The sequence below is a fragment of the Aedes aegypti genome, chromosome 2, assembly GCF_002204515.2.
Source record: "Aedes aegypti strain LVP_AGWG chromosome 2, AaegL5.0 Primary Assembly, whole genome shotgun sequence".
NCBI classification, from domain to species: domain Eukaryota; kingdom Metazoa; phylum Arthropoda; class Insecta; order Diptera; family Culicidae; genus Aedes; species Aedes aegypti.
In genome coordinates, this window is record NC_035108.1 from 1,562,304 (window position 1) to 1,583,361 (window position 21,058).

General features: G+C 40.4%; 1 protein-coding gene across 1 annotated transcript in view; it reads left to right on the top strand.

Annotated features, from left to right (window-relative positions):
* Positions 1–4,527: 4,527 nt before the first annotated feature.
* LOC5570941 (E3 ubiquitin-protein ligase Topors) overlaps positions 4,528–21,058 on the top strand; it is a 43,811-nt gene continuing 27,280 nt past the window's right edge. The window contains exon 1 of the mRNA XM_001653358.2: positions 4,528–5,224. Within this exon, the coding sequence (XP_001653408.1) occupies positions 4,940–5,224 (285 nt within the window). The 5' untranslated portion in view covers positions 4,528–4,939. The remainder of the gene's footprint in view (positions 5,225–21,058) is intronic.

The following is a 21,058-nucleotide window of genomic DNA, read 5'->3' on the forward strand; positions in this document are numbered from 1 at the left end:
TATCATCACATCAAAATATTGTTGCTGCGATTCACACATTTCTCAAATAATTTTTCGAATGAAATTTCTCAATCTCCATGCATTCTTCAAAACATTAGTCAAGGTTCAGGGATTCGGTTCGAATTTTTCCAGGTTATTTCTTCAAAACGTGTTGTAGTACATTATTTGAAGATTCTAGCTTATTCATATATTTTTAAATATTTTAGGAAGAATTCTATCAAAAAATTGGAAGGTCTTTCAGAGATACTCGTAGGAATCCATCAAGGCGTACTTGGAGCTCACACATTTTTTTTTTCCAAAATTCAACGCATTTTTTTATTTTCTCTAAATCTAAAATCATTATCTACTATTATTCTGAGTGATTTCACCTGGTGCTTAACTTTTTAGCCGGTAGTGTGATTTTTTTCAAATTTTGTGATAATAAAATTGAGTATATTTGTAGTTCACTGCCAAAATTTCATGCCGATTGCTCAACAAAGTTACAGCATGCCAAAGTTGAGCATTTTGTATGAAAATCGGCTTTCACTACAATTATTCTGAACACAACTGTATATCTATTAAAACAAAATTTTGATAAATAACCTCATGAAGGAATTGATAAAAAAACTCCTGATTAAACTTTTTGTCGCCCTTGGATTTATTAACAAATTTTATAACGCCAAAAATGGCCATTTTCAACACCCACCCACCCCCTCATAACGCATTTTGTAAGAATATTTTCCGAATTTTGTATGACCTGTAACATCTTGAAGCCACCTACTCCATTCAGCGTTATGAAATATGTGAATGGGCCCCTTGGATAATAGTCTCTAGTGGAATTTCGAAAAACATTTTCGAAACGCTTCTCAAGAAAAAAAATATGCTTGGAATTTTCAGAGGAACCTTAGGTGGAATTTCAACAGGACTATCAGAAGATGAATTTCTCGCCAAATGCATGCAAGATTTTGAAAACTGAGTTTTTCTATATTTTCTAAAATTTTAAGCGCAGGAGGATTTCCTGAAGCGTGTTCGTTAAAATCTTTGCATCTCCATGTTATCCAAAAATAAAGAAAATAATTTAGGACTTTAAGAACTGATATTTTTGTAAACTATTTGAAAAGAACCTCTATTTAACATTCGATTGAATATTTAGTATAGATCTAGCGATCTATAATTATTGAATATTTAAACCATAGATGTGTATTATAATTGAATAATATTTCCTTGTTTTCACTTTTCATTTTCAGATCGGCACGGAAGTAGCTCTGCGGTTGATTCCATTGATTGTTGGACATTGATTGATTAAACATTACCATGAGCGCCTTCAGGCTACCTGAAACGGTGAACTACAGTTTATGTGGCTTATTACCTACGTTAGACGTCCCAGCCATTATGCTTCATCATTTATAAAATTATTTAAGACAATAAAAATGTCGTGAATTCAACCTAATATTTTTAATTTTTATTAGAAACATGTTTAATCCTGTTACCATCAATTTCTCTTCAATGGTTGATTAAATTGCTTCTATTTATTTCAACATTATTAAATTCAATAACTCTTACCTGTGAGTAAAACCTAATTTTACATCATATGTAGGATTTATTAGCAAAAAAAGCAATTTAATCAACCATTGCGCTGAATTTGCGATCGGGTTTTCTCTTTCAAATCGCTTAGATTACATTGTTTTCATATTACTTCGCCTCGATTACAGAATTACAATTACGATTACAGAAGAATTTGATACATCGAAAAAATTACATCGGTCGCATTCATTACACCAATAGCCCACGAGTACGTCGGGCTGTGTAATATTGCACAACCGAGGGAATGACTTGGTTGCAGTGGTTTCGATGTTATATTCAACAACTTTTTTTGCTGTGTATCTATAAAAATAAAAATGGAATGGTGTTTGTATATCACGAAATGGCTTACAAACGGCTCAACGGATTTGAATGATTCTTTCTCCGTTTTGTTCGTCAAGGGTTCCGACGTGTTTGTGTTTGTAAAAACTCCAGGATATTCACCGGGAAAGTTGAAAACGAGCGTGAACGAATCTGTCATTTTGTATGGGACGATCAATAGCGTTTTTCAACAGCCTACTTGATGGTAAGACGAAGTTTGCTGGGACCACTAGTGTACAATATAACGTGTTGTGGAAAAAAAAGGTTTTTACGTGAATGTCGTACGGGGCCCAGATAGCCGTAGCGGTAAACGCGCAGCTATTCAGCAAGACCAGCTGGGGGTCGTGGGTTCGAATCCCACCGGTCAAGGATCTTTTCGGGTTGGAAATTTTCTCGACTTCCCAGGGCATAGAGTATCTTCGTACCTGCCACACGATGTACGCATGCAAAAATGGTCATTGGCACAGTAAGCTCTCAGTTAATAACTGTGGAAGTGCTCATAAGAACAATAAGCTGAGAAGCAGGCTCTGTTCCAGTAGGGACGTAACGCCAGAAAGAAGAAGAAGAAGAAGAAGTGAATGTCGTAGCAACACCATTATTTGTAGATAGAATTCTAAATAAATAAAATCAGTCCATTCTTGCTTATGGCAAGTATAGGGTAACGTTCGTATTTTGGACCCCCTAAGGATGTGATTTTAATTTTTTGTCTCAATTAATTAATTGCACAGCGCAACCAAGTCAAATAACATGCTAAAATGTAGAGAAAAACTTCCTCTACGAGATAAAAATGCCCAAACGGTCATGTAGGATCCAAGAAACATCGAAAATAATTGAATTGTGAAGCAATGTTTTTCATTAATTTGAACACATCAATACATTTTGGACCCTCAAAGTATATATTTTGGACCCCCGGCATTTTTTATCATTTGGCGACAAAGCTCACGGTACTGGTTGTATAATATGCTTGCCCATAGTCTAATCAATCGATTTACAATGGAAAACCGAAGGAAGTCTACGGTTTTAGTTCAGAAACTTGAAACAAGTTTTTGTTTACATTTGAAAAATTTCTGACGGCTTCAATTTTTGTGTGTAACGTGTTGTAACGGTTGCATGAATGAACCGATTAAATTAAATTAATTTCAGATAAAATAAACACATTTTCTATGTACAAACGATTGATGCAAGTGCGGAATAGTCCAATCTTTCCAAATTGCATGCGAATTGAGTTGATCTTTCGACTTAAACTGGAAAATTTCCAGAAAAAAGGCCCAGGGGGTCCAAAATATATAGAGGTCCAAAATATATTGGTTACCCTTAACTTCAATAGATTTTTTTTTTTTTTTAAATCTTTATTTGAGTGTATTTTAACGCACGAGGGCTAGTTCTACACTAACTTCAATAGAAAAGTAAACTCCTATATTGATGCTTGGAGAATTTCTCTCCAGAAATGGTCAAGAAAAGCATTTTTCTGTGTGAATGGGTCAATAAATTTCCTACAGAGAGCCCCATTTGAAATGACATTTATTTTCAACTGCATACCACAGACAAACAGACGTAACACATAGAACAAATCTCGATCAAAATCATAGTCACGATGACATGTACGCCCAATGCTAAAATCGGTGTGTTTGGCCGACAGGCCAACAGATGGCGGTAGTGTGTAAACGTCAAACACGAACAAAAACGATGCAAGCGCTGCGGGTGGCGGATTAGCCACCTATCATATTTTTGAATCGACCGTTAAAAAGGTGGTCGATTGACAATGATGAGAGTGTGACGTCTGTTTGTCTGTGTGCATACTGCGATAGGAAAAATGTGATTTTTTGCGCCATTTCTGGGAAGAAATTTTCCATGCATCGAGATAGGCGATTCCTTTTCTTGTCAGTATATATTTAACAAACCAGCACTTAAATTTTATTTTATTTATTGAGGATTTTGCCCTCTAATAGACTCACACCTAAATAAATTTGTCACACCAAAATATTCTCCCACCATGTTTGCCATATATTGGATGGCGTCGTAGCTAACAAAACCAACAAGTAACGCACATGTAACGCATTCAGTTGGATTGTACATTGAATGCAAGATGCGTGCTTCTATGAAAGTGCCATATAAACTGAGGTGTGAGTATTTATTTTTCCACGTTGAAAATTTACACGAGAATCTATTCCTCAACAAAACGAACAATATGTTCCGTGTTCCTCCGCTAATCAGCCGCCCGACACGTAAAACGCTTGTTTTGGCAACACTTCTCGTAGCACAGAGCTGTCAAAACCCCGTTAGGTCGCGTCAAAACAATCTCACCCACACATCGACGCTCATACGTTGAGGATCGTGTGTGCGTGTGTCTGGATGTGTTTTGATTTGGATCAGCGATGATGACTTCCAAGCTGCGCATTTGAAAACGTCCCGTTGAAGGATTGTGCGGGGACATCATATCGGTGGAACAAGCAGAAAATCAAGATATTCTTATTTACTTTTATTGAAACATTTAAAAGAACAAGGATAATGAGGATTTTTTTTATTTTATCGTGCTAACTTGGGATTTCCATTCTTTTGAATCGCAATTTCGCACAGGATCTTTTGACGAGTTCCGCTTCACAGCCATCATTATCGCTCGAAAAATCGTCGTCGCCTCTCGCCGTCAAGTCAAAGCAGGCGAGCAGAAAGGTTTGTCAGTCGAGTCGAGCAGCGGAGAAGAAGAGGAAAAGAAGAACACTCAGCTCAGCAAGCAGCTCCAATTCATAAGTGCAAGTAAAATGGTGCAACTTTTGATTCGGGAATTTCTCTGCAATGACGTGCTTTTTCCGGATCTAATCTGGTCGTGAATGGAAGTTTAACTGGCGAGGAAACGTTTGGTGATGCGGTTGGAAGGATTCGGAAGGAGATTTCGTGATTTTGGAAGCCTTTTCTGCCCCGGACTGGTGGAAAGTTTTTCTCGTCTCTTGCATTAATGGCGTAGAAGAAACGAAGTTGTGTGTGAAAAAAGTGCGGAGGATATTTTTTCGTCGGAATTTTGAGAAGAAGGAAAAAATTGGCTTAAATTGCTGAATTGACAATGGAAGAAGTGCAGGTGATAGACTGTCCTCCGACGCCGGAGATTTTGCTGGCCTCGGCGACTCCTCCTTCGACTTCGCTGCTTGACATGTTGGACAGTTCTTCTTCGGCGGAGGAGTTGGACAATTCCTGCTCCGGAGATGCCGCTGGGGATGATGCTGGGGAAAGTGGCCGCAGCTCGCCACCGCCCAAGTGTGCCATCTGTCTCGGGAAGTGCCGCCAGAAGTGCTATACGGATTCGTGTCGTCATCAGTTCTGCTATCGCTGTCTTCTCGAGTGGAGCAAGGTAAGAAAAAAGTTACTATCGTCTATGTCTACATTTACAGAGCTGGTAGCAGGCTCGGGCCCGTCAGGAGTCAATCGTCATTATCAATCGATCAGCCTAGGTTGTCATGTAGGGTCTCGAGCCGCCTGAGGCTAAATAAGGGTGGGATTATGAATATGTTTTTATTCAGTTGAAATTGTCACCTATATGGCTTCGCATTATGAGTTTTACACCACGTACTCTGTGCTTTTTCGCCTTTTAATGGATGCAGATCTGGTGTATTCGTTGCTGGTCTTTTTTGTGCTGAGATTGCAAAAATCTTAATCTTGCCTAGTTTGGGTTAGGACAGCTCAGGTCAATCTTCAGCATAAAAGAACAGCAACCATCAATCTTTGCAGACTCATGCAAAATAAAACTGCTCAAGTGGCGCTAGTTCAAAAACCTTACTTTCGTAAAGGGAACTTCTATCTAGGTAACATCATGCTACTGTAACAAAGCTCGTTAAGGTTTCTTATAGATAATGATATTTACCTTCAAGTAAAAAAAAAGTTCAATTTTCCCTGGGCTTGGAATTATATTTTCCAGGGAGCGATGATTTTAGGCATTTGATCGCTTTTGTTAGTAGTTTTAGAAATTGGATGAATTTCAAAGCAATAGAAACAGGTTTTATCTTCTGAGCTAAAGATTCTGGTCAAACTACTGCATATTACGGCTATCATTAATCAAAATCATTTAAACATCGGGAAAATATAAGTTCATGTTGGCGAGAAGACTACAAACTGAGGGTGGGTTAAGAGCACAGTTAGATCCTTGAATGTGCAATGTGCAATTAGTACATATATGGAAATGCCATTGACGGTTTGTAATGTCCTACCAGGTTTTTTGAGATACGACACTACTATTATTAAGTAAAATCATCCCCTAATTTGAATAATATTTTAAAGAACTTAGAGATAACATCAGTACAATCAGTTGTCAACATAGACTTTAATTTGGTTCTGCATGTTACTTCCAAGAAGTACGTTATATAAGAACAAACATTCATATTACTTACGGATGCGTGAACGAGAATCTTTCGACGAAATATACAAAACTAAACAATCAATGACTAAAGGTTGACTACATAAGTAATACAGCGGGAGGGAAACTGTGACAAGTCATTTTTATAAAACTACTTCTGCACAATACTAAAAAAAATAGTGTTGATGCATAGCCTATTTCGTCTAGCTATTGGAAAAAGAGGTTTAATTTGCAACCAATAGATCTCGTACAGAGAAGCAGCTCCAGCTGAACATTTAGTTCCACTAGAGTTTGGTGTCTTTTGACAGATACGCGTATTTCGACCTCATCTGTAAGGCCGTCCTCAGTTGAGTCTAGAACACGACAGCCTTAAGATTTGATTACACAATGCGTGCAATGCACGAACATTTTTGCTAATAACACAAATGTTTGGGCGAACTGTGTAATATACATATGAACTAGCAGCCAACATTTTGAAGAAACATATTCGTGCCTTTGAATGTTGGTTCGTCGAACTGTCGTTGCATAGCTACCGTTAAAAATTGAACCAAATTATTCATTTGTCTTGTTCAGATTGATAACAAAAACAATGGTGTTGAAAGAGAAATTCTCTTGATTTTTTTTTCGAGGGTTCCTCCAAGGATTTTACTAGAAATTCTTTCAAGATAATCTCTACAGTGATACAACGATTTCTTCAGAGATTCCACTAGGGATTTCACCAGATAATGCTTCACGCAGAACTACTGATCGCAACCAATTTTTTTAGACTATCAAATAAGGCTCCAGAAGTATCTTTTGCTATTCCTCTAGGAATTCTGCCTGGAGTGACTCTTCCAAGGATTTTTTCAAGAAATATACAAGGGATTCTTCCAGCAGAATATCTACAGGGATTTTTCTAGAGTTTTCGCAACAAATTTCATAAGGAGTTCGAGAAGGAATTCCTCCAGTGATTTCTTCATAGAATCGTTCGGTAATATTTTTAATAAGATTCCTCCAGGAATTTCTCCAAGAACTTTTCCAGGAATTGACCTAAGGATTTCTCCAGAGAATCTTCCATGTATTTTTCAAAAGATTACTCATGATATTGCTTCAAAAATTCCTCCAAAAATTTCCCAGAAGCTCCTCTAAGCATTCTTCCAGAAAAATATCTACAGGGATTCTTGCAGAAATGTCTACAAGGAGTTTTCCGAGGATTACACTAGAATAACTTCTTCTAGGTTTACTCCAGATATTTTGCCAGAAATTCTTTCTGCAGAGATTTTCACAGATTGCTCCAAAGATTTTACCAGCTTTTTTGCTGGGATTCCACCAGGAATTTATCTCGGGATTCTACAAGAAATTACTTCATAAATTCCTTAAGGGGATTCTTCACCAAAGTTAAACCAGAGAATTCTACCCCATTATTCCGAAACCTATTACCCCGAATGTTTTACCTCGAGTGCACAATTAACCTGCATGACATTGTCCCGGTCTAATAGGATTAAAAAAAAAGAACTACCAGCAAACATTTTGAAGAAACATATTCGTGCCGTTGAATGTTGGTTCGTCGAACTGTCGTTACATAGCTACCGTCAAAAATTGAACCAAATTATTCATTTGTCTTGTTCAGATTGATAACAAAAACAATGGTGTTGGAAGAGAAATTCTCTTGATTTTTTTTCGAGGGTTCCTCCAAGGATTTTACCAGAAATTCTTCCAAGATAATCTCTACAGTGATACAACGATTTCTTCAAAGATTCCACTAGGGATTTCACCAGATAATGCTTCACGCAGAACTTCTGATTGCAACCAATTTTTTTAGACTGTATCAAATAAGGCTCCAGAAGTATCTTTTGCTATTCCTCTAGGAATTCTGGCTGGAGTGATTCTTCTATGGTAATGTTTTCAATAAGATTCCTCCAGGAATTTCTCCAAGAATTCCTCTATGAACTTTTCCAGGAATTGACCTAAGGATTTCTCCAGAGATTCTTCCATGTATTTTTCAAAAGATTACTCATGATATTGCTTCAAAGATTCCTCCAAAAATTTCCCAGAGGCTCCTCTAAGCATTCTTCCAGAAAAATATCTACAGGAGTCTACAAGGAGTTTTCCGAGGATTACACTAGAATAACTTCTTCTAGGTTTACTCTAGATATTTTTCCAGAAATTCTTTCTGCAGGGATTTTCACAGATTGCTCCAAAGATTTTACCAGCTTTTCTGCTGGGATTCCACCAGGAATTTATCTCGGGATTCTACAAGAAATTACTTCATGAATTCCTTAAGGGGTTTCTTCAAGAGTTTCCTCCACCAATGTTAAACCAGAGAATTCTACCCCATTATTCCGAAACCCATTACCCCGAATGTTTTACCTCGAGTGCACAATTAACCTGCATGACATTGTCTCGGTCTAATATGATTTAGGGTAGTGAAATTCGGAGCAATGATACTTTCGGTGAAATGTAATTCGGAGTCATGGCATTCTGTGTAATGGGGTAGAATCCTTCCAGAGATAGCTTTAGCTAAATTGCTACACTAATTACTCTAATAATTTTTCCAGGTATTTCTCCAAGGATTTACCTAAAAATTTATCTATAGAATTGTTTTTCAAAAAATATCTCCGAAGATTCTGTGTGGTTCAGAATAGATGTGGGCAAATGGGAGCGCCACCGAAGGTTGACGCTTTGCTTTGACGTTACTGGAAGAGTGAGGTGCTGGTTTGTTTGCTATGCCGCTTAGAGTAATCAGAACGCCACTGTAAGCATAGGGTTGTAATACTGCAGATTCAATACCACACAGATTCTTACAAGAATTTCTCTAATAAATCTTTCAGAGATTCTACCATAAATTCCTCCAGGAATTTTTAAACAAATAATACCAAGACTTCTTTCAGGGATTTCTTCAAAGTTTTTTTTTTTCAAAAACTCCCTTAGATAAATTTCTGAAGAATTCCAGAAGCAATCCCTAGAGAAACTTCTAGAAAAAATATCAAGAAATTCCTGTAGGATTTTATAGAGGAATCCCTAGATAAACTTCTGGAAGAATCGCTAGAGAAATCCTTAGCTAAATCTCTGGGAAACTACCTGGAGAAATTCTTGCCGCAGATTTTGGAGGAATACCCGGGGAAATCTTTGGAGGAATTCTTGAAAAAAATCCTAGAACAACTTTTCTAGGGAGTTTTCTGCTATAATTCTCGGATAAATTCCTGAAGACATTTGCTGGAGAAATATCCGGAGGACTACATAAGAAAATTGCTGAAGAAATCATTGGAGACATCTCTAAAGGCATATGGGGAAAATTCCTGGAGTAATCCTTGGCCGAATTTCTAGAAGAATCGGAGTGAATAACTAGTCAGATGAGTTAAAATTCACATAAATAAATACTTAAAAAATAATCTAGAAGTGCCACTTTTGCTGGAGAAATTCCTGTAAAGATTTTTCTAGAAAATCCCTAAAATTGGACCCTAATTTGGACGAATTGCCAAATTTATAAGAAAATTTTTTGAAGGTCGCCCTGTAGAAATTTTCCTGGAGGAATCACCAGAGGAGTCTTTGGAAGAATTCTCCAGACAAAACCCTGGAGTAATGGAATGGAGCTCTATCTGACCTTGTCTAGAAAATACGGTTGTGATTGAATGTTCTTCCTAAGGGTATCCCTAGAGAATTTGTTTGAGAAATTCATTGTTTTTTTTTACAATCCCTGGAGAAATAGATACTGTAGAGATCTGAAAATAAAAATGATCAAAAATCGACCTACTGGGTGGTAATAAAACGTTATTCGGGTCACCTAGTCGGGAATGAAATCCCGGGAGGTTTTTTTTTGTGAAAGTCCTCAATAAATTTCTGGAGAAACATTTGAAGGAATCCAAAAGAGTGTCTGAATAAATGCCTGGAAGAATTAAGGGATAATTTGGAAGAATAACTGAACAATGCAAAATTGGATGAGTATCTGAAGTATGCCTAAAACAGTCCAGTAATTTTAAAATAAATGAAACTTTAACGTGTTGTTTATCTTGACGTATAAGCCTGTTTCGTCTGCGACTTACTGACTTCTTCAGTGTCGGCTTCGAATGTTTCATTAAAGGTGTAATAAACTCATTGCTGTTGCTCAAACTTTCGTGGCACGTAAGGTAGATACTTGAGAAAAAAACTAGAGTGCTGAGAAAAATGAACTGTGATCTGTTAAAATTCGTTACCCAAGTTTGACAGATTACAATATGTATTGATTTAGTACTAATTAGCTTCCATGGTCTTATCCACCGGTGTACTAAATTCTCTCGGTCCAAGAATTTTGACACTTGAGCGGGTTCGAAACCCATGGGGAGCATACAGAAGCGTGTCTCGCTCTACTGTCAAAATTCTTGGACTGAGTTAATGTTGAAGTTGATGCGACTGAAAACCCCAGCATGCCATGACTTTTATATGTAATTTGAATTTGAATAAATTTTGTTAGTTCTAATTTGACCGTCAAGCAAACCAGTTGTTTTATTGCTTTCGGTCCGACCTACGGCCACATCCCATAGGTTATGGGCCATTTAGTAGAAAGTTCGAGAAGAAAAATTTTCACCCCGTAATCAAGATTTTTCCACGTTCCCGGCATGGATGGAAGCAAGTTCGGCCTGGAGAAATTGAAGAGCGGCGGCTACGAATGCTGGCAATTCAAGGTGGAGATGCTGTTGGTGCGCGAAAACCTGTGGAAACACGTTGCGGAGGCCGCCCCAGAACCTCTGACGGACGCGTGGCAGGAAGGAGACGCCAAAGCACGGGCCACCATCGTTTTGCTCGTCGACGACAGCCAACACCCGCTGATTCGGAACTGCAAGACCGCCAAGGAGACCTGGGAAGCGTTGCGAAAACATCACCAGAAAACGACGATGTGCACCCGCGTGTCGTACTTGAAAAAGCTGTGCAAAGCTGAGTACGCCGACGACGGGGACATGGAGGGCCATCTTTTCCACATGGAGGAGCTGTTCGCAAGTCTCGCGAATGCTGGACAAGACCTGGAACCTAGCTTGAAGGTAGCGATGGTGCTGAAGAGCATGCCCGACTCGTTCGATACCCTGACGACAGCGTTGGAAAGCCGTTCCGATGAGAAGCTCACCATGGAGCTGGTGAAGCGCAAACTGTTGGATGAAGCCCAGAAGCGAGCCGAAAAAAGCCATCGAGGTGAGTCCATTATGCGTGCTGGTGGAGACAAAAAGTCCATTGTCTGCAACAACTGCAACAAGCCCGGGCATATGAAGCGAGAATGCCCAGCATCAAGAGCCGGAAGAGAGCCAACCAGTAGCGGTGCTAGCCAGAGCCACGTGTCGAAGAAAAAGTCAAAATCGAAGGCGACGGTTGGCATGGTAACGCCATTCGCGTTCATGGCTACTACGACCGTGAATTCAAATGTGTGGATCGTCGACTCAGGAGCAACGTCGCACATGTGCTGTGACCGTTCGTTTTTCGACGAGCTGAAGCCAAGTTCGGGGATTTCCATTACGCTGGCCGATGGAAACGAGACGTTGGTGAAAGGTGTCGGTTCTGGGCGCCTGTTTTGCCAAGACGAACAAGGTAAGCAGCAAGAGGTAATCCTGTCCGAAGTGTTCTATGTTCCAGATTTGGAGTCGAACCTGATCTCGGTAGGAAGATTGATCGCCAAGGGAGCCGAGGTGATTTTCTCCAATCGCCGTGGTTGCGTTATCCAACGTGACGGTGCTGTCGCAGCAGTTGCGAAAAAAGTTGGTGGGCTATACCAGCTGGCTACCAAGCAGCGTGGTATGGTGGCGTCACACCATAATAAGGATTGCATCCATAATTGGCACCGCAAATTAGGCCACCGTGATCCTGATGCGATTCATCGAGCGGTGCGTGATGATTTGGCGACTGGCGTGAGCATTCAGAAATGTGGCGTGTTCCAGACATGCGAGTGCTGCGTCGAAGGTAAAATAGCTCGGCTGCCATTTCCGAGAAAGGATTATCGTCAATCTGCGAAGGTGCTGGACATCATTCACACGGACATCTGTGGACCGATGAATACCATGTCGCCGGGTGGTTCGCGGTACTTCCTCACGATGATTGACGACCATAGCCGATACACCGTGGTGTATTTCCTGAAGAAGAAGTCGGGAGCTGCGGATGTAATAGAAGATTACGTGAGTATGGTCAAGAATCGTTTTGGAAGATGTCCGACCGTTATTCGTTCCGACCAGGGAGGCGAATACAAATCGAAGCGTTTGGGACGGTTCTACCGAGAAAATGGAATCGCTCCCCAGTACACGGCTGGGTATGCACCGGAGCAAAACGGAGTCGCGGAGAGGAAAAACCGGTCGATCGTTGAGATGGCTCGATGCATGCTGATCGACGCGAAGATGGGCTACGAGTTCTGGGCGGAAGCGGTCAACACGGCCGTTCATTTGCAGAATATGCTGCCATCGAGGTCCGTCGAGAGGACACCGTTCGAGCTGTGGTTTGGCAAGAAACCGGATTACGGACGATTGCACATTTTTGGGTGCACTGCGTTCGTTCACATTCCCAAAGAGAAGCGAAGCAAGTTGGCACCGAAGGCGGAAAAGTTGACTTTCGTTGGCTACTCGGACTGCCACAAGGCGTACCGCTTCATCGATCAAGCAACGAAGAAAGTGGTCATCAGCCGTGATGTACGTTTCGTGGAGATGGAAGACGACGTTGAGAACGATGATTCGACATCGCGGTCACCGTCAGCGACGATGGTGGAGTACGAGTCAGTGCTTTCACAACCAGCTGTGGAAGATGAATCCGACGATGACGCGTCGGTTCAGGAGGAATGCGAATCCAACTCCTCATATTATGATTCACCGTCTTAAGATGTGCTCGATGATGATGGCAACGAAGAAGAGAAGACGCCCCTCCGGCGTTCAAATCGAAGCACGAAAGGACAGCTGCCAGCTCGATTCCGGGAGACCACCGGCATGGCGCGCAAGTTTGTGGCGGAACCGCGAAGTTTCTCTGAAGCAATCAACGGTCCAGAGGCAGTACAGTGGCGTGCTGCAATGGATGATGAGATCAAGTCGTTGAAGATGCACGGTACCTGGAAGCTGGCGAATCTGCCTGCTGATCGCAAGCCAGTCGGCAGCAAGTGGATTTTCAAGCGCAAGCTCGACGAGAACGGCAACGTTGCGCAGTACACGGCTCGATTGGTTGCGCAAGGATTTTTCCAAAAGTTTGGCACGGATTTCGACGAGGTGTTTGCCCCCGTGGTGCGGCAGGTAACGTTTAGGGCGTTGCTTACAATCGCCAGTGCGAAGAGCATGATGGTGAAACATGCGGACGTCATGACGGCCTACCTCCACGGTGATCTGGACGAAACGATTTACATGCGGCAACCGCCTGGCTACGAAGTGGGTGGTGGAGGCGCCGTATGTTTGCTACAGAAGAGTCTGTACGGTCTCAAGCAAGCGGGACACGTATGGAACCGAAAGCTGGATGGCGTGCTGAAGCAACTAGGGTTCACGCAATCAGCAAACGACCCGTGTTTGTACGTTCGGCAACAAGGCAAGCAGTTCACCTATCTGGTGGTATACGTGGACGACATGGTCATCGCTTGTCACACCGAGGAGGAGTACGCCGAACTGATGACAGCATTAAACCGTAGCTTCACGGTGACATCGTTAGGAGACATTCGGCATTTCTTGGGCATCCAAGTGCGACGCACCGAGAAGCAGTTTTCTCTGAACCAACGAGTTTACATTCGGAAGTTGCTGGAGCGGTTTGGGATGACTGAAGCGAAATCGTCGAAGATTCCTTTGGACCCTGGCCACCTGCAACAAAAGGAGGAGAATGAGAAATTGCCGAACAATCACCAGTACGCCAGCTTGATTGGTGGTTTGTTGTACGTGGCAGTGAACACCCGACCGGACATCGCAGTCAGCGTATCGATTCTTGGGCGATCGGTAAGCAACCCGTCACAGGCAGATTGGATGGAGGCAAAACGGATCCTCCGTTACCTCAAGCACACCCAAGACCACGAGCTTGTACTGGGTCCAGGACGAGCAGTGATGGAGGTTTACGTCGACGCCGACTGGGCCGGTGATGGTAAAACTCGGAAGTCGAATTCCGGATTCCTGGTTACGTTTGGTGGTGGACCAATCCACTGGGCATCCCGGAAGCAAACGTGTGTTGCGTTGAGCAGCACCGAAGCAGAATTTGTGGCGCTCGCTGAGTGTTGCCAAGAATTGCAGTGGATCAATCGCTTGCTGACCGATTTTGCTGTGGACGTGACGAAACCGATTCGTATCCACGAAGACAACCAGTCTTGTATGAGGCAGTTGGAATCTGGAAGAATCAACAACAGGTCGAAACACATCGACACGAAGTACCATTTCGTCCGACAAATGAAGGAAGAAGGGAAGATCTCCGTTGAGTATTGTCCGACGGACAGGATGGTTGCCGACATGCTAACTAAGCCGTTGGCAAACCTGAAGTTGACGAGATTCCGTGAGGCAGCTGGAGTTCTACCGTCGAGGAGGAGTGTTGAAGTTGATGCGACTGAAAACCCCAGCATGCCATGACTTTTATATGTAATTTGAATTTGAATAAATTGTGTTAGTTCTAATTTGACCGTCAAGCAAACCAGTTGTTTTATTGCTTTCGGTCCGACCTACGGCCACATCCCATAGTTAATTTAGTACACCGGTGGATAACTACATTTACGTGACAGAATATCTTGAATTCATTCTCAGGTTCATCCCTCATAACCAAGAACTGAACATTGAATGTACGTATATGTCTATCACTTTAACATCGAACATTTTATGATTCCATATTATATAAGGACAACACAAAGGTTTCTGCAACTCTCTTATATATTGAGCATTTTGCACCTTATTAGACTACTGTGCAGAAAATATTTGCACAGTGAACAATTGCACACTTCACACAACCACGTACTTTAGAGTTTGACAGCATGCTTTGATACTAACTTTTTAAGTGTTTGTTTTGATTTGGGGAAATGATTCAACTGACGATCTAATTTACTCGGTCCGGGAATGCAATCCGAACATTGCCAGAAATGCCACCCAAAGAAAGATACAATGGCTTGTGCAGAATTCATACCCGGTATACCTCTAGATGACGAGTTAAGTTCGATCCTCAACGTGACATAGTTGGGTGAGCTGTTGGACAGCGGCGAGGATCAAGTTGGTAAAAGTTCTTTCGCTAGGAGGGATGCTGAATCTCTAATCGATTACGTACTGTATCTGCGGAAACGATGATTCCGAAGACGATTTAGATGATGGATCATCAGATAATATCTTCACAAAGAAAAAAAAATGTCCATCCCCATTGCAGATGCTGGCTATTGGCTGTCGCTCGCGATTTTAAGACCCAGGAAAAGGGAAATGAAGTTTGTTTGTGGGATGTAGCTGGCAATACGGTAGACACTTTTCTATACCAATGCTAATTACTTTCTAATAAACATAACTAAAAAGAAGTTTTCATTTCTCTGCTTGGAATTATTTTGAAACGTCATAAATAGCTTTCGAGACATACGCCTACTGATGTTAGTGAGTGTGCAAATTGTCTCTAGCACATGAACAATTTCAATAGAATCTAAAAATTCGTGCAATGGTCAATACGTATTCAAATAATCACAATTTCCAGCTGTCCCTAGTTGTCCAAACAGCCCAAGCTGTTGCTTATAAGTTTTAAAACTTTAATTGATGAGTGGACAGGAAGGAGTCAACCCTTATTGAATGCTATAGATCTTGGCGTCTAAGATACATGTGCTCAACACTAACATGATGTCAAAAATTCAACTCTGAGGCTATTAAAATCATTTAAACTGCATCAAAATAAATGTTTAGTTTATATTTATATTATTTTTTTCGTATTGATTTTTTCTGCTCCGTCAATTTTCTGAAATTTTTAAAGTTTCATTTTCGAAAACCAATTATTCCTTGTAATTTTGAAAGTAGTTCGTGTTAATTCAAATTTGTTTAGTGTGGGATGTGATGTGCAAGCCATCGATTATGCAGCAATGCTATCACTAAGGATCGTACATAACCCAAGGATCATCGGCACGCTCATCATTCGAACGATTCTGAGACGATGGAACATTTCTGCTGAAAGTTGGATCCGGTGAGTTTGTTTCAAGTTGGGTTTGCAATATTTGTGACAGCTTGAATGCCATTGATGATAAGATTTGTGTTTGATGCAGAGAGCTTAGAGCCAGCGCGATGCACAATTAGTGACAGTAGCTTTTGAACTTTTCGAAAACCACGCGAGAGTTACTCTTCCAGTCTATGTTTTATGGCATAAAGTTTATCATTTAAGTCGTGAACTGGGATGGAGATTAAGGTTAGTAATGGTAGACGGAAATGGTGATCTGGTAGTGAAACTCAACGTTGCAACGCGTTGTTTAGACAGTTTTAAAGTTCTATGTAAAATTTGATTGGAAAAAAACATTTCTAGCTTACGTTATGCATTTAACGGATGTGGTTTTCAAAGCATTACAAGTCACATTTCATGATAGTTCCTACTGTATATACTGTACCGGAATCGTAATTTTTGTCGATTTTATTGTAGAAGGGCTTATTTTTTTGGATAAAAGGTTGGCGAATGTTCAGTCGTTATTAATTTACAATCAATATTAGAAATTGTGTTTCACTCTCTATTTTCATGCATTTTTCGTACAAAGTGGTTGATACATTTTTAAATATTGCAACAAAAGGAAGAATTTATTTAAGAAGTTTATATCGCAGATGGCTACAAAACGGGAGGGAGGGCAGATTTTTTTTTCTTTTCAGAGAGCGAGTAAGGGCGCTTAAGCCTAGGCTCAAAAGCCAGGACACATGGGAGAAATACCTGTGTCCCATCCCAGGGGACTCTGCTTGGGCACGTCAGGAGTTAATCATCAATATTAACCTCCTTTTCCCGAGCAGCCTAGATAGCCGCGTAGTGTCGGTAGCGGTTGTTTCAACTGGCTAAGAATTAACACTACGGACTGCCTGTTCCGGTGGTAAAAGTCCACCTCACAGGTGACCCCTAATTTATGGTGTGATGCGTACCGTGCCTAAGAATGAATGGTTAGGGGGGTCTAAATAAAACCTAACCGCAAACGGAGCCTGTGGGGTACCAGGGCGCCCTCCACAGTATTGAGTCCTTCCTGTGCTACCCGGAGCAATGGTGCAGGTGACCTTGTGTTTCTCCGAGATAATCGGCTGCCCTTCTTCAGTCTCTATCTTGAGGCTTAATAAGGGTGGGATTATGAATATGTTGACATTTAATTTAAATTATCACCTATATGGATTCGCATTATGCGTTTTACACAGTGTATTCTGTGCTCTTTCGCCTTTGGCGACTTTAAATAGATACCGATCTGGTTTTTTCGTTGCTGGTCTTTTTCGTGCTGAGATTGCAAAAAGCTTAATCCTGCCTAGTTTGGGTAGTGGCTACGGTTAGGTTAGCTCAGATCAATCTTCAGCATAAAAGAACAGCAACGATCAATCTTTGCAGACTCATGCAAAATGGTGCAGCCCAAGTGGCGCTAGTTCAAGAACCCTACTTTCGTAGAGGGAACTTCTATCTAGGTAACCTTGTGGACCCAGTTTTTGCTACTTTTAGCAAGCTTGAAATGGCAAACTCGCGCTCCATGCCCCGCGCATGCGTGCTCGTTAATAAAGCAATCGTTGCTACACTCATTTCTGAGTTAACTACCAGAGATGTATGTGCTGTCACAATCGATGTTTCTGTTGGTGACCTCAACAGGAAATACGTCTATTGTTCGGTATATTTACCACATGATGAACCATCCCCAACGGATGACTTCAAACGAGTTGTCGTACACTGCGTAACAAAAGGCTTTCCGCTGATTGTATGCAGTGATGCCAATGCTCATCACATCATCTGGGGCAGCTCAGATATCAATTTGAGAGGCTCCAGTCTGATGGAATACTTAAGTAGTACAGACCTTGGATTACTTAACATAGGCAATCGCCCAACCTTCATGGTTTCTAATAGAGAAGAAGTGTTAGACATAACGCTCTGCTCGAATAGAATCAGTCACGAGTTGACGAATTGGCATGTATCAGATGAGGAATCATTATCTGATCATCGCTACATCTTCTTTGAACATTCAAATGTAACTGCGCAGACTTTGCGTTTTAGGAATCCCCGGTCAACAAACTGGGAACTCTACATTGAATTGGTTGCGACCAAATTTCATGGATATTCTCCGTCCATTGAAAATCCAAGTGATCTGGATGATGCCGTTGATACTACAACATCCTACATTATGGAAGCTTTTGAAGAAGCATGTCCTCTGCGGTCTGTAAAGACTACAAGAGGGACCCCATGGTGGAATTCCGATCTGACTAGACTCAGGAAACAATGTAGAAGGAGTTGGAACAGACGCCGTTCAGCTGGATCAGAGTCGTTCAAGTCAACTCGCAAGGCTTACAAGAAGGCTCTTCGTTCTGCTGAACGATCCGGCTGGAAAAACCTTTGTACAAATGTTTCCAGTTTGAGTGAAGTCAGTCGGTTGAACAAAATTCTTGCAAAATCTAAGGATTTCCAAGTGAACGAAATTCGCTTACCTAATGGTGACTTTACTTCTTCCGATGAAGAAGTTTTAGAATGTTTATTCAATACACACTTCCCCGGATGTGTGGACATAGCATCTACGGATGAACCAAATGTCTTTTCATGTAGTTACGAGTCTCTGGCCTCGGCTCGCAGTATCGTAACTACTGAATCGATTCAATGGGCACTTAATAGTTTTGCTCCTTTCAAATCTCCAGGAGCGGATGGGATTTATCCTGTTCTGCTCCAAAAGGGATTTGAGTTTATCAAACATGTTTTGAAAAAGCTACTTGTAAGCAGTTTTGCTACCGGGTACATTCCCAAACCCTGGCGTGATATTACTGTAAAGTTTATCCCAAAAGGAGGACGTGCGTCGTATGAGGAAGCGAAGAGTTTTAGACCAATCAGTCTGACCTCTTTTCTTCTGAAATGTCTGGAACGGATTATCGATCATCACATCCGTGATGTTTATTTGGCAAACATGCCTCTTCATGTGAATCAACATGCTTACCAATCTGGAAAGTCCACTGTGACTCTTTTACACAAAGTTGTATACGATATCGAGAAAGCATTCGCTCAGAAGCAATCGTGCTTGGGTGTTTTCTTGGATATTGAGGGTGCCTTTGATAACGTGTCTTTCGATGCCATATTGGAAGCCGCACGAAACCATAGGCTACCTACAATGCACAGTGGTCCAGGAATCAGTTTTACGCGGAAAGATGCATTTTGAGCTTTAGAATGAAACATTAGACAAAAACGGTCTTCTACAAAGTTGTTTGTATTTGTAAGGTCCTTTGTTTGGTGTTATTGAAAATTAGGGTGGACCACATTTTCATAGAAATTGTGTAACTAACTTTCTTATTTGTAGAAATTATATTATACATGCTTCAGCAAAGTTGTAGACCATTCAATTTCAAGCAACTTTGCCAAAAAAAGTTTTTTTGTATCTCTTAAATTGATCGATTTAGAGCTATTTTCCTACGGTGACATAGGGTGGTCCGAACAAAACTGGTTTTCTGGCTCTAGAGTTTTCAATTCAAATTTCTCATCAAAGTAGTCTATGAAACACTTTTAGAGCTTTAAAAAATGCGTAATTTGGTGAGTGAAGAAACTCGCTATCTCCTTCCGTTTGGGAGTTATTGTTGATTTTCTCTCAAAAACATGCCTACTTTGATTGAGAATATCTCTGATTGGGGCAGACATAAAAAATATCTTTTGACGGCATTCAAAAGCCAAAATAAAATTGTATATTATATCAAAAAATTACAGATGTGTTATTTTTGTAACTCTAATAAAATGCACTGAAAAACAAAGGATTTTAAGCAGAAAAACTTTAATAACTTTTGAACTAAAATAGATATCAACAATATTTTTGCATGGAAATTTGCGTTTTGGTGAGTTCTTAAAGTCGTTCATAGACCGCTTTGACGAGAAATCTGAAATAAGAAAGATAGGGCTCTAAAACTATGTTGAAGATTTTCATAGTATGTATTTTTTTCATTATTTTGCGTTTTGAGCATGAAAATAAAATTTTAGACAAAAATGATCTTCTACAAAATTGTTTCTTAAAATGTAAGCTTTCATACTGTGACATTTAAAAATAGGGTGGCCCACAATATCACACAAATCATATAATCAACTTTTTTATTTGCAAAAATACTGGTATATACTCTTAGGTAAAGCGGTAGAACTTGCAATTTTGACCAACTTTGCCAAAAAAAGTTTTTCTGTAGCTCAAAATTTGTCCAATCTAGAGCATTTTTTCCTAATTATCGCAGGGTGGTCCAACAAAAATAAGTTTTTCAACTCTAGTTTTTTTAATATTAGTTTCTCGTCAAAGTTGTCTATGAACGACTTTTAGAACTTAATAAAACGCAAATTTTCATGCAAAAAGATTGATGATATCTATTTTAGTTCAAAAGTTATTGAGGTTTTTGTGATAAAAAATATTTGTTTTTAAAGACATTTTATTAGAGTTACAAAAATAACACATCCGTAATTTTTTTAAATAATATACAATTTTATTTTGTCTTTTGAATGCCGTCAAAAGATATTTTTTATGTTTGCCCCAATCAGAGATATTCTCAATCAAAGTAGGCATGTTTTTGAGAGAAAAACAACAATAACTCCCAAACGGAAGGAGATAGCGAGTTTCTTCACTCACCAAATTACGCATTTTTTAAAGCTCTAAAAGTGTTTCATAGACTACTTTGATGAGAAATTTGAATTGAAAACTCTAGAGCCAGAAAACCAGTTTTGTTCGGACCACCCTATGTCACCGTAGGAAAATAGTTCTAAATCGATCAATTTAAGAGATAC